Here is an 11325-nt window from a genome sequence, read left to right as displayed (position 1 = left end):
GCCTTTCAACCGTCGATATTACGAAAAACTTCGACAAGAGGAATTTGCGAAATGGGGATAGCAATTTTTATTGGAAAAGACTGTCAGGATCACGCGATAACGTGACGTGAGCAGACGAAGCCGCGGGTGAAATTTAGTAAAATATTTGTAAAGACAACAAATAAAATCCATCGTACCCGACCCTAATTTGATGACTCAAGGTTATACAATAACAATACGTTATCACAATTATCAATAACTGAATGATAATAAATCAATTGACGTAAATACACTGCGGAATTATAATCTAATGAGAACGATTTGATTCTGAAACGTCTCAGATATTTCCCTTGTCATAGAAAAGTAAGTGTCCCTCTGAACAGATGTTTCCTTGGTCATAGAAAAGTAAGTCTGAAATATGTAGCTTGTAATTCTGCTTTCAATTTGCGCATAGTTCTAGCAAACAAGATTGTGAACAAAACTAGCGCAGTTGGTCAGTTAGAAGCGTGTAAGCGACCTTGCCGCATTAAATATAGACTGCCGTCAGTTTCTGTCGCCAACAAACCACTACACTGGTACAATCGCGCTCATACACCGTTTCTTATCACTCAAAATGGATAGATTACGCCGTAATCACCGAACACATGCCGGTGGTGTGTTAAACAAGTGCATAATTGGTGTTGTGTGGTAAAGTGTTGTGTAAAAATGTCTTCAGCGTCTTCCACGTCAGGGAGGAAACGTTAGTATGTTTTAGGCGCATTTCTGGAACTTGATTTATGTTTTTATGTGATGACAATTATGTTTGTGTTGACGTTATTTTTTTTCTTCTAAATTAGTACGAATGTACGTCTTATAACTTATTGTTAAAATAAAGAAATATGTACTTAATCGAAAGATTTTTCGTAGCTATTAACTACAAGAATTTTCTATAAAATCGTTTGAAAGTTACATCGCGTTTTCTAACTCAGTTAACGCGCCCTCGCATTAAGTGTTAATCGATAGTGTGGAAATAATACTGTTACAAAAGTAGTCTTTTCAGTAAAATTATATAATTTAATTAATAAAGGTGTTATGTTAAATAATACGAATTAACTGTGTCGTTAACTTCTCTGTGTTTGAAAGTACATTCACATCATTAATGACGTCACGAATACTCAGACAATGGTCATTTTGTTGTGATTGAATATAACTATCATACCTTTTTTAAGTATGTATAAGTATAGCATAGTATTATTTTTTATGTAAAATCGAAATTTGTTTTGACAGCAAATTAAAGGGCACTTATTTGTAGACCGAGATATTTTTATGCTCTCTTGAAAATACAAGACTTTTAAATCAGCTTTATAGTTTGAATAAAACATCCTTTTATTAATTGAATGAAATAAAATACTTTAATTATAGTTAACTGAAGAGCGTCAAGGAAAAGAGCAATGGAGCTACTTGAAAGACAGACATATAACCCACCTTGGAGTTTCCTTGTCAATTCTGCATTTTACGGACTTCGTATGAAACTATTTATTTGCATTCTTCTGCGCATAATGTGTACATTCTGCGTACTGTGTACATTCTGTAATAAGAATAGAACCAAAATAGTACTAATTGGAATCCTAGTTATTACCAAAGTTGCTGAATATCGTTGCAATTACAGTAAATCCCCGAACACTACTAACGCAACGACTATTTATGGCTATTTTGTAACATATTGCTGCAGTAAAACGATAATATAAATTCCGCGAGGTAATAGTTACCATAGCTAACATATACCAAACCCATTTGAATTTTAATATGAAACTCGTAAATTTACGCTTCATATAGCGGCAATATGTGAACTACGTTAAACAAAGAACATAAATTCATACTTATTCATATAAACGTTACAAATAGTTCTACAAATTCAATGATACTTATTGTGTGTAGCATATTACACATTGTTGGCTCTTCCATGATGAATTTACGGTTATACCTTCAAGATAGTTCAATAAAACTATGTTTGAAGAACTACATATAAGGCAAGTTTTAGAACAATGTAAAGCAGTTTCGGTGAATAGCAGATGGTCAAGCAGAATCGTAATATAGGACCACAATTATCTAGTGTTACAAAACAATTTTGTAGGCTGAAATTAAATTCGGATACTTGTACTGAATAACGAATGGTTTGTACGCAAACTGTTTATGGTTAAATATAGAAAGTATATTTTCATTGTATTGTTTCTTTAGTAAATTAAACATGTTGGTCTCTATTTCTATAACATTATTTGGTTTTGATTGTAGTATGCGTTTATAATACATACATGCATCTAAATTGACGTAATGCTGTGTTATTTATTAATCATTTTTTCTATTTTCCCTTGAGCTTAATCTCACATTAAAGTTCTCTTGAAGGATTTAAAATATTTCAATCTTTCAAGTCGTTTATTTTCTTACAAAGCGAGCGTATTTACGCTTGATTTAAGGGCAGACTCTTGGCACCTTTACAGGGCTCTTACTTTGAACTATCGAAAATGGCTGTCGTTTATTAAATTCTTAAATACTTTATTCTCTACTTAAAAGTAATTTTCTGTGACTTTAAAGAAAAGCAATATAAAAATATCGATACTTATTATTAAATAATTATAATATGTTAGATATCATTTACTATATTTTATTCATTGAATTAAATTTACATCTACAAGCAAATGTCACTTGTTTTCACTCATCAATCGGTGCGTATTTTCAGTGATTGCGCCTCCGTGTTCGGACGTTGTCTAATCGATTTCCCATCCAACTACCCTCACTCTGTTATTAATCTTATTGGCTGGCTGTAATTTGTTATCAACTACCACAATTATTCAGTTGTATACAATCAAAATACATTTATATTACGTTCGACTTATCCTGTCGTTTTTAGGTATAATTAAAACTAGCTTTCTGTTCCCGTTTTCACTCGCATTTTCTTAAAGTTAACAAATTATATAATGACTAGCGGTCCGCCCCGGCTTCGCCCGTGGTACATATTTCGCAATAAAAAGTAAAGCCTATGTTCTTTCTCAGGGTCTAAAGATTATCTGTGCCAAATTTCATCAAAATCGGTCCAGTAGTTTATGCGTGAAAACCATACATACATACATAAAAACCTTTCCTCTTTATAATATTAGTATAGATTACGTTTATATTCATAATATTCATTCGAGAACCACGCTATCTATTCGTTTAAACAGAATGAAAGCCGCTACTGTGGTTTTTGAATTTATCGCGGTCAGATAGACTGAAAGGCAGACGCAAAGCTTTGTTATTTAATATAAAGTGATAATGATATTATATAGAAAATGTTGGCTTTAAGATTTAAGAACTATAAACTAAATTTCTTCCAGTGGTTCTCAGCACCCTGCTAGAGACGGACCACTACGAGAGTCTGATCCAGGACCTGACCTGCACGAAATGCAACAAATACATGAAGCCCCCCATTTACCTGTGTGTGGACGGACACAGTACATGCGGGCCGTGCTATGAGAAGAGCTACCAGTGCCATGTTTGCAAGGTAAAGATTATATGGTACCTATACTAGCTGCGCTTCGCGGTTTCACCCACGTAGCTCAGCTGCTTTTGGTCTTAGCGTAATGAATAATGATATATAGCCTATTTAATAGGCTTCCTTGGTAAATGGGCTATCTAACACCAAGAATTTTTAAAAGTGGACCAGTAGTTCTTGAGATTAGCGCGTTTAAACAAACAAACAAACTCTTCAGCTCAAACATGTCCTTTCTCGAATAAAAAGATAGTTTGCACTTTTTACAAAATTTTATATGCAAATCGATTCAGTTGTTTTAGCTGGAAACCGTTACAAATAAAATAACATTGACATCTATCTCGTGTCACAATGTTTGTCCTCAATGGAATCCTAAACCACTTAACCGATTATAATAAAATTCGCACACCATGTGCAGTTCGATCCAACTTGAGAGATAGGATAGGTTTTATCCCGGAAATCCCACAGGAAAGGGAACTATGCGGGGTTTTCTCTGAAAACGCGGGCGAAGCCGCGGGCGGAAAGCTAGTTAATTATAATATTAAGTAGAGATATGAGTGATGACATGATTGTCACAGACACTAAAGATTCTCGTATACTAAGTTTATCACCGTAGACCGTAGTGATTCTATTACTATTCTCTATGGCGTAACTTTGTAGAAGAGAATAATACAATTTGCACTAATATTCCTATGACTTTACAATTGCCTCGGGAATGGTTACTGACGTCATAGTTAATTCTTGGATTGGAAATAGATATTAAATTATATTATCATCGCTTATAGATAAGAAATATTTCAAAATATAACAGGAACAAATATAAAAAGCACTGTGTTATTAATTATAAACTGATATTTATAATGAAGTACATATTTAGTTTTCTATTTTTATATCTTTAGGGTTAAGTACAGCACAATGAGTTACTTATAAAAAAAATATATTATATTATACAAGGAAAATATTAGATATACATAGTTCATTCTTTAAAAAAAAGTTCAAAATAAACAAAATAATGCTTAAAGAAGAAAATCAGATAGGTAACATACAAATAGCGCGAACATTAATTGTATAAATGAGCGAAATTTCAGAACAAATCGATTCGTCCCGCTAAACCAAACAATAGTCCGTTTGTCTTGTTTGGCCTACCGCGGTTGTAAACATTGACGTCATAAATAGCCTGACCTAGTATCGGATAATCTGGATATCCTTCAAATTAATACAGAACTTCCAAACATTGGTGCTATAGCCAAATCTAATTTATTTTCATACATCGATTCGTATGTAAGTTCATCATTTATACATTACACACATTACACATTTTACAGACTAGCTGCGCCCCACGGTTTCACCCCTGTCTCCGCTCCAATTTGTCTTAGCGTGATGATATATAGTCTTCCTCGATAAATGGGCTATCTAACACCGAAAGAATTTTTCAAATCGGACCAGTAGTTCCTGAGATTAGCGCGTTCAAACAAACAAACAAACTCTTCAGCTTTATAATATTAAGTATAGATAATAAAATACTATAGCACTTATTATGTAATAATTTTTTAAGCGTTGCAATAACTCCGGTGATGGAAATAGATATTATCTTAAATTTTCGCATATCTTTAATTTTTAAAATACTGCTTTATTTTTTAAATAAGTTTATCAAACAGTTCTATCTTAAATCATGTTTTACTATATTTTAAGCATTCCTTTATATTCTCTTAATATTAAAGTTATACTCTTTAAAAAGTACCCATTGTTATAGTTATTTTTAGCGAACCATTTTGCGACTACGCCTTTACTAAAGGTATAGAAATAGATTTGTTTCCATCTAGTTATCTAATTTACTGTTGGATCTCTATATTAATAAGCTTTCTGTAATTGCCATACAACGTGACCATCTAACTATATTTATTATGTTTAATAATATCTTATTTCGTGAACAAAAGCGAAGCGAGGGCGGCTCGCCAATAATAGATATTCTAATAACAATTCTATTATCCTACAACATGCTACGAAACGATATTATGTCTGTTATATTAAAATATTGGAAGCCAATTTGTTATCACTTAGGTACATAGAATAAAACAAATTTGTAACCTATGCTTCGATCTTTAAAACAACGCAACGGATTGATGAAGGTTTTTTAAAAGATAGAGCGGTTCGTGAGGAGGAATATATGCATATGTAGGCATATAAATAAAAACTTTTTTTTTAATTGTTACAATTAACAGCAATGAACCCCACAGTAGAATACCATGTAGTTCTACGACTCAATCTCTTTCATCGCTACCTACATACACCACGTATAATTACATCTGTGCGAAGCCGGGGCGCATTGCTAGTATCATACACAGTAATCCTTATACCTATTAATCAAATCTATTTATACATTTATTTTTCAGAAAGAGTACGCCCTGATCCGACCGAAAGTTCTGGAGTCTTTAGCGAACAAAGTTCTCTTCCCGTGTACAAATGAAGGCTGCCCGAAACACGCGACTCTTACGATCCTCGAGAAACATGTAGCACATTGCCAATACCGTATTATTAATTGTTTTATGGCTAGAGTTTATGGTAAGTAAATATTTTATTAAACTCACTGATCTAGAATATAATAAGTACATATGAAATCAAAAATTAATTTCACTTAGGCACATGTTAATGTTAAAGCATGCACTTGTTATAATTAATTTTGATGTATTGTACTATACAGTTTAAATCCATCAAAGATTTATAAATGACTAGAGGTCCGCCCCGGCTTCGCCCGTGGTACATATTTCGCAATAAAAGGTAGCCTATGTCCTTTCTCGGGTATCAAAATATCTCCATACCAAATTTCATGCAAATTGGTTCAGTAGTTAAGGCGTGATTGAGTAACAGACAGACAGACAGAGTTACTTTCGCATTTATAATATTAGTATGGATTATGGCATACCGGGTATTATAGATGTATCCCAGAATATCAATTCTAAGAAAACTAATAAAAAATAAATAAGCAAGTCAAGTCAAGGCAAGTCAAATGATCTAATCTAAAACTAAATAGCGTATACCAAATCATTGATACGTACTGATTTCATAACAAAATTACTTATTTGATCCCACGTACACGAATTATCTTCTAGTATAATAATAACCTCTAATCGATATTCGTATATATCAAGATAGTAGATATATCTAAGAAACAATTAGATAAGATATACGAATATTTCAAACAATATTGTACATAATATATTTCATTACATAAATATAGTTTTCTTTTAGTTACTAATTACCTACGCCTCTGCATCTCTGGAGTTTATTAATCTTAATAATTAATATACCAAATATCTGGCCTTTACCTGTTATCTATTCTTTTCTGTGATAATTAGGAACATACAAATTTATTATCGTGTCAATATTGCATGCAGGCTTACCCTATCTTGATCCGTGTTGGACAATTTCTATTTACTATAATATGTAGGTGAAAAATATATATTCTAGTTGTAAAAACAAACTTCACTTTATCAGAGCATTCAGAGCTAAGCTCTATAATAATATTCAAAAAACAATTTATAATAGCAACATTTTTTTTATAATTCTTTGAGTTTACGATATGATTAACAAATTACGATAACTATTTCTAAGTATTAAAAACTGTCAAACTTAGCACACCTTTTATTGTGCACGCATTATGAAAACATGTCTCTATTTATATTCCATAACGTAAAAGTAATATGAATAACCTATATTACACCGATTATACTGATATAAATTTTATATTGTAGAAGGCGAATGTAATTGGGAAGGCCGCGCCGGCGAGTGGATGGACCATTGTTTTGCAGAACATAAGAAAAGAGTCACTGAACTTCCCTTCATTACCGTCAAAGATCAATGGAATGCGAAACGTACAGAACCCGTACTCAACTATTTCTTGTTAAGATGCTATGAGAAGATTTTTAACGTATACCAAATATACGATAAAAAAGGAGGTAAGGTTACACATAAATAAAAAAAATAAATCTTTATTTCACCTTTGTACCAAAATCTATATCAAAAATCAGTTCAGTACCTAAAACCATTTATTATTCAAGGACGGCTGGAACGGTTTTTATGATCTCTGACCTAAATAGAAAAGTTACTATAATATCCAAAAATTATTTATAAAGAAATTCATGAGTTTGTCTAAATCATGTTTTCCTCTGGACTGAGAACATCATCTTTTAATAGGTAACTTTTAGGTTAGAAATGTTCTATAAATGTTTTATACTTATTTATTCATATTAATATAATAAAAATAAAGCTGGCTTTAATTTCAGGTCGTATGATGTGGACCGTGCTCGTTAATGATGAGGAAGCTGAGAAATTCTACTTCGAGGTCGATATATTCCTACCAAATCTTCCGAGCAAAAGGATCGTCTATAGGTAAACAAAAAAAAATATTAAGAAAAAATATAAGAAGCTCATGAAATCAAGACAACAAATTTATGGCTTAAGCGTCCTTTGTAAATGATATCTTATCTTTGGGAAAGTTTGTTAAAATTTCGGAATCATTTCCTTAGACTTTTAAGGATTCCGTTGGAGAATGGCCAAATTATTTCGGGTCTATCGCGATAAGCCGTCTAACGTATTTTAATTACATTAAATTTTGTTTCAGGCGTCCTTGTAAATGCGAGAAGGACGCTGATTTTCTGGAGCACACGCAAAATGTTTACATTCCTGTCGAAAATATTTTCTCCATGTTGGATGAGAACGAATCGATAAATTTCACTGTACGGATTGGTGAGTGGATTTAGGCAACAAATATTTACGCAAATTATAACCGATTTGTCTTGTTTGTTCAGGGGTATAATTCAGTGAAGCACACATACTAAATCAATAGCCTGGCTTTGTGGCGTATGCCGGTGTGGACTATTAATACGATTAACTCTTCATATATCTAGCTTTTCTATCCAATAACAAAACAATGCGTGAATTGGAATGGAATATATTCCGATTTTGTTTCAAATACTCGCACATAGTCTGCATCGACGGAGCCAATTTTTGAAAGCAGACTATTAAATACGATAAAGCCACACTGCGATTGTTACATAACCCATTCTTAGGTTTTTTCAAGTTCCTTAAAATATAATACTAACGTTTTACATTTATATAAGTTCAATACTGTCAGTCCACTTATTATAATAATTAATTACTGTAATGTTCTCGCTGTTAATAAAAAATAATTAATAAACGTATTTCAATTTATACGTTTGGAAATATCTGTTCGAAATTCTTAGAAGTAATTTCAGTTCGAAACGCACGGGTACAATAAACATATACTTCTGTTACAATTAATTTATTGATTGTATTCGATAAAGTATAATATTTTTCAGGTGAAGTTGAGAACTTGCCGCTTCTGGACACACCAACAGGTAGTGAGAGCCGCATACTGCTGAATAGCGAAGACGATTATAAAATTGATCATTTAGACGGACATTAGAAAACCTTTATAAATATTAAGGCCACATTTGTATGGCACATTACATCTTATTGTATTAGTTGCGTAAAACGTACTTCGTAATGCATTCCTAGTTGTCAATCTTGTTATACTTATAATAATATTATCATTGGGTTTCATTATCTTTCTTGTGGTAGTTAAATATAATAGGATTAATTTACTGACAACTGTAAGAGTAAATTGCACATTTATTGTGTTGTATAAATTAATCTAGCGAAGTACTAATATGCCATGGAGTTATTGAAATATAGAGTAGAATTTTATAATTGTTTTATTAAATTAATTGTGTAATAAAATGACAAGACATAGTTTTTAAGCCATAGATAATTAAAGTAATTTTACTGTAACACTCCTTAACACCATATTATTTGAATTTTTAGAGTATTCCAATCCCTTTTATCGTATTCACGAAACAAAAAATAACGTAAAATATAATAAGAATTAATTTATTAACATTTCCATTTCTAAATATTGCTGAATGTTTTATATTACAAAATGTCATGTTAATGTGTGTTTTATTAAAAGTATCTACCCTTGCGAATATTTTCAATAACATGAAATTACGTTTTTGCCGGTATATTGATATCTAAACCGGATACAAAATTGACGTGATTGAGTGATGAACGTAAAACATTTAGACCGGGAGATACTGACACAAAATTTCGAGTCATTTGTAACAGGATGGCGGTTCTACAGGGGTTTTAGTACGCAATGACAAAAAGAAAAATGATGGTGTGAACGCTCGTACCGGTGGGTTAGTCGCGTGGGCGTTAGTCGAACTCGTCGGAAAAATAGCGAAAGTCAAACGATTTGTAACACAAAAATTTTAGAATTTACCGATAGCCCATAAAAAAGAAGTAGGCGGCAGTGTTATGTCATACTTTTCCGGTATGACTTACAGCCCGCCATACCGACGCGAATGTGTTGATTTAAAAAAAAACAATTATTCAACCATTTGTACCAAGCTAACTTTTGCACAGGTAACCATCGTCGTGCAGCCATTTACGAAAATCACCATGCCATACTTTTCGGACGATTCCAAATGGTCGCCATACCGCCGAAAATCTGCAAAATTTTTTTATTTCGCCTATCTTTTTGTACCAGTATTGCATTTGGCTTTTTGGAGAGTATTTGATAAAATGTGACCATTATTATATTTGCCATACTTCTAGTAGGGGGAAAAAGTGCTGTCATACTTGAAAAATAAATTTATTATTAATTTATATAAGTGAAGATTTCCAACACCTAGATCTTTGAAATTTTGTATTTATATTCGTTGATCCTCAAACTTACAGGAAAAATAAGTGCCATACTGTTACAAATCGTTTGACTTTCGCTATTTTCCGACGAGTTCGACTAACGCCCACGCGACTAAGCCGCCGGTACCAGCGTTCACACCATCATTTTTCTTTTTGTCATTGCGTACTAAGAACCCTGTAGAACCGCCATCCTGTTACAAATGACTCGAAATTTTGTGTCAGTATCTCCCGGTCTAATTATTAGAGAGATATCAACAACATGCCGCAGAAAATAATTTTAAGATTGCTTCATTGGTTCATATCCTCTGAAGATTCAACATATAGTAAGTAATAAGAAAATTTGCAAATAATTACTTTATGAATAGAGTATTGACTAATGAGCATTAAAATAAATTAAGCTAATTAAATTATATGAAACGTATAGAAACCAAAATTTTAAGATTCTTAACGTAAAACTCATTTGCCTTTTTAATTATGTAGCTATAAACTGCTATATTATTCTAATACTAGCCCAGTCTATCAATTAGTACAGTTGTCCAGTGTAGACGGGACATTATCGTGGTAACAGAGCGGCAGACTGGTGGTTAAAAGCTGAGATTGCATTTACACAGCGTCAGGGTTGTCACAAATTAGTTTTAAATATTTATTAGTTTACAAATTATACGTCATAATAATCGCTTCGTTACATTTTACTATAAGGATATGCACTGATACTTATTTCACTTTTTTATTAACTATTAAAATTATTTACCGTACGTGGTATTACAAATAAAATTTTATATTTCTAGTTCGTAAGTGGATTTAATTTTATAGTACCAATTAATATTAAAAATAGACAACCCTAAGTGTGCTAGCAGCACTGTTGACTTCGAGGCAAACATCAAAGGCATCAGATCACTCTACGTTTTTTCTATGCGATAGAGATACTAGATACTTGAAGCCTTGTGAATATCCTGGATATAATATAACTACTAGTATCTTCAGTATTAACTATTATACTATCTGTGATATAATTTAATTCTAATCACTCTAAACAAGTGTTCATGGACAACACAAAACACTGGTCTATAATAAAATTAAACGGCGGCCATCTTTTATTCTACATCCGTAAAAGACTT

At 32.3% G+C, this 11325-nt stretch overlaps 1 protein-coding gene across 4 annotated transcripts; it reads left to right on the top strand.

Annotated features, from left to right (window-relative positions):
* The first annotated feature begins 298 nt into the window (after window positions 1-298).
* LOC149904108 (uncharacterized) lies at window positions 299-9214 on the top strand. Of its 4 annotated transcripts, none has more exons than XM_090107954.1 (7): window positions 299-384; window positions 3330-3496; window positions 5878-6046; window positions 7237-7440; window positions 7768-7873; window positions 8106-8230; window positions 8824-9214. In XM_090107954.1, coding segments are annotated over exons 1-7 (879 nt in total). In that variant the 5' UTR covers window positions 299-383; the 3' UTR covers window positions 8931-9214. The 4 variants fall into 4 exon arrangements, with proteins under 4 accessions (XP_089964080.1, XP_089964082.1, XP_089964081.1 ...); XM_090107956.1 differs by having other exon boundaries at window positions 324-342; XM_090107955.1 differs by lacking the exon at window positions 299-384 and adding an exon at window positions 517-722.
* Window positions 9215-11325: the final 2111 nt, after the last annotated feature.

The sequence above is a fragment of the Colias eurytheme genome, chromosome 12 (assembly GCF_061535395.1).
Source record: "Colias eurytheme isolate Ceu_HAF_F1 chromosome 12, ilColEury1 Martin Lab GWU primary, whole genome shotgun sequence".
Taxonomy (NCBI): Eukaryota; Metazoa; Arthropoda; class Insecta; order Lepidoptera; family Pieridae; genus Colias; species Colias eurytheme.
Note: the sequence above shows the minus strand (reverse complement) of the source record. Positions and strands in the feature narration are given on the sequence as shown.

Bases quoted from the DNA above. Each gene is read 5' to 3' on its own strand.
- LOC149904108 (XM_090107953.1), top strand. From the start codon at position 685: ATGTCTTCAGCGTCTTCCACGTCAGGGAGGAAAC. The intron at 719-3,329 runs GTTAGTATGTTT...AATTTCTTCCAG, and splicing joins TTCCACGTCAGGGAGGAAAC to TGGTTCTCAGCACCCTGCTA. The intron at 7,874-8,105 runs GTAAACAAAAAA...ATTTTGTTTCAG, and splicing joins AGCAAAAGGATCGTCTATAG to GCGTCCTTGTAAATGCGAGA.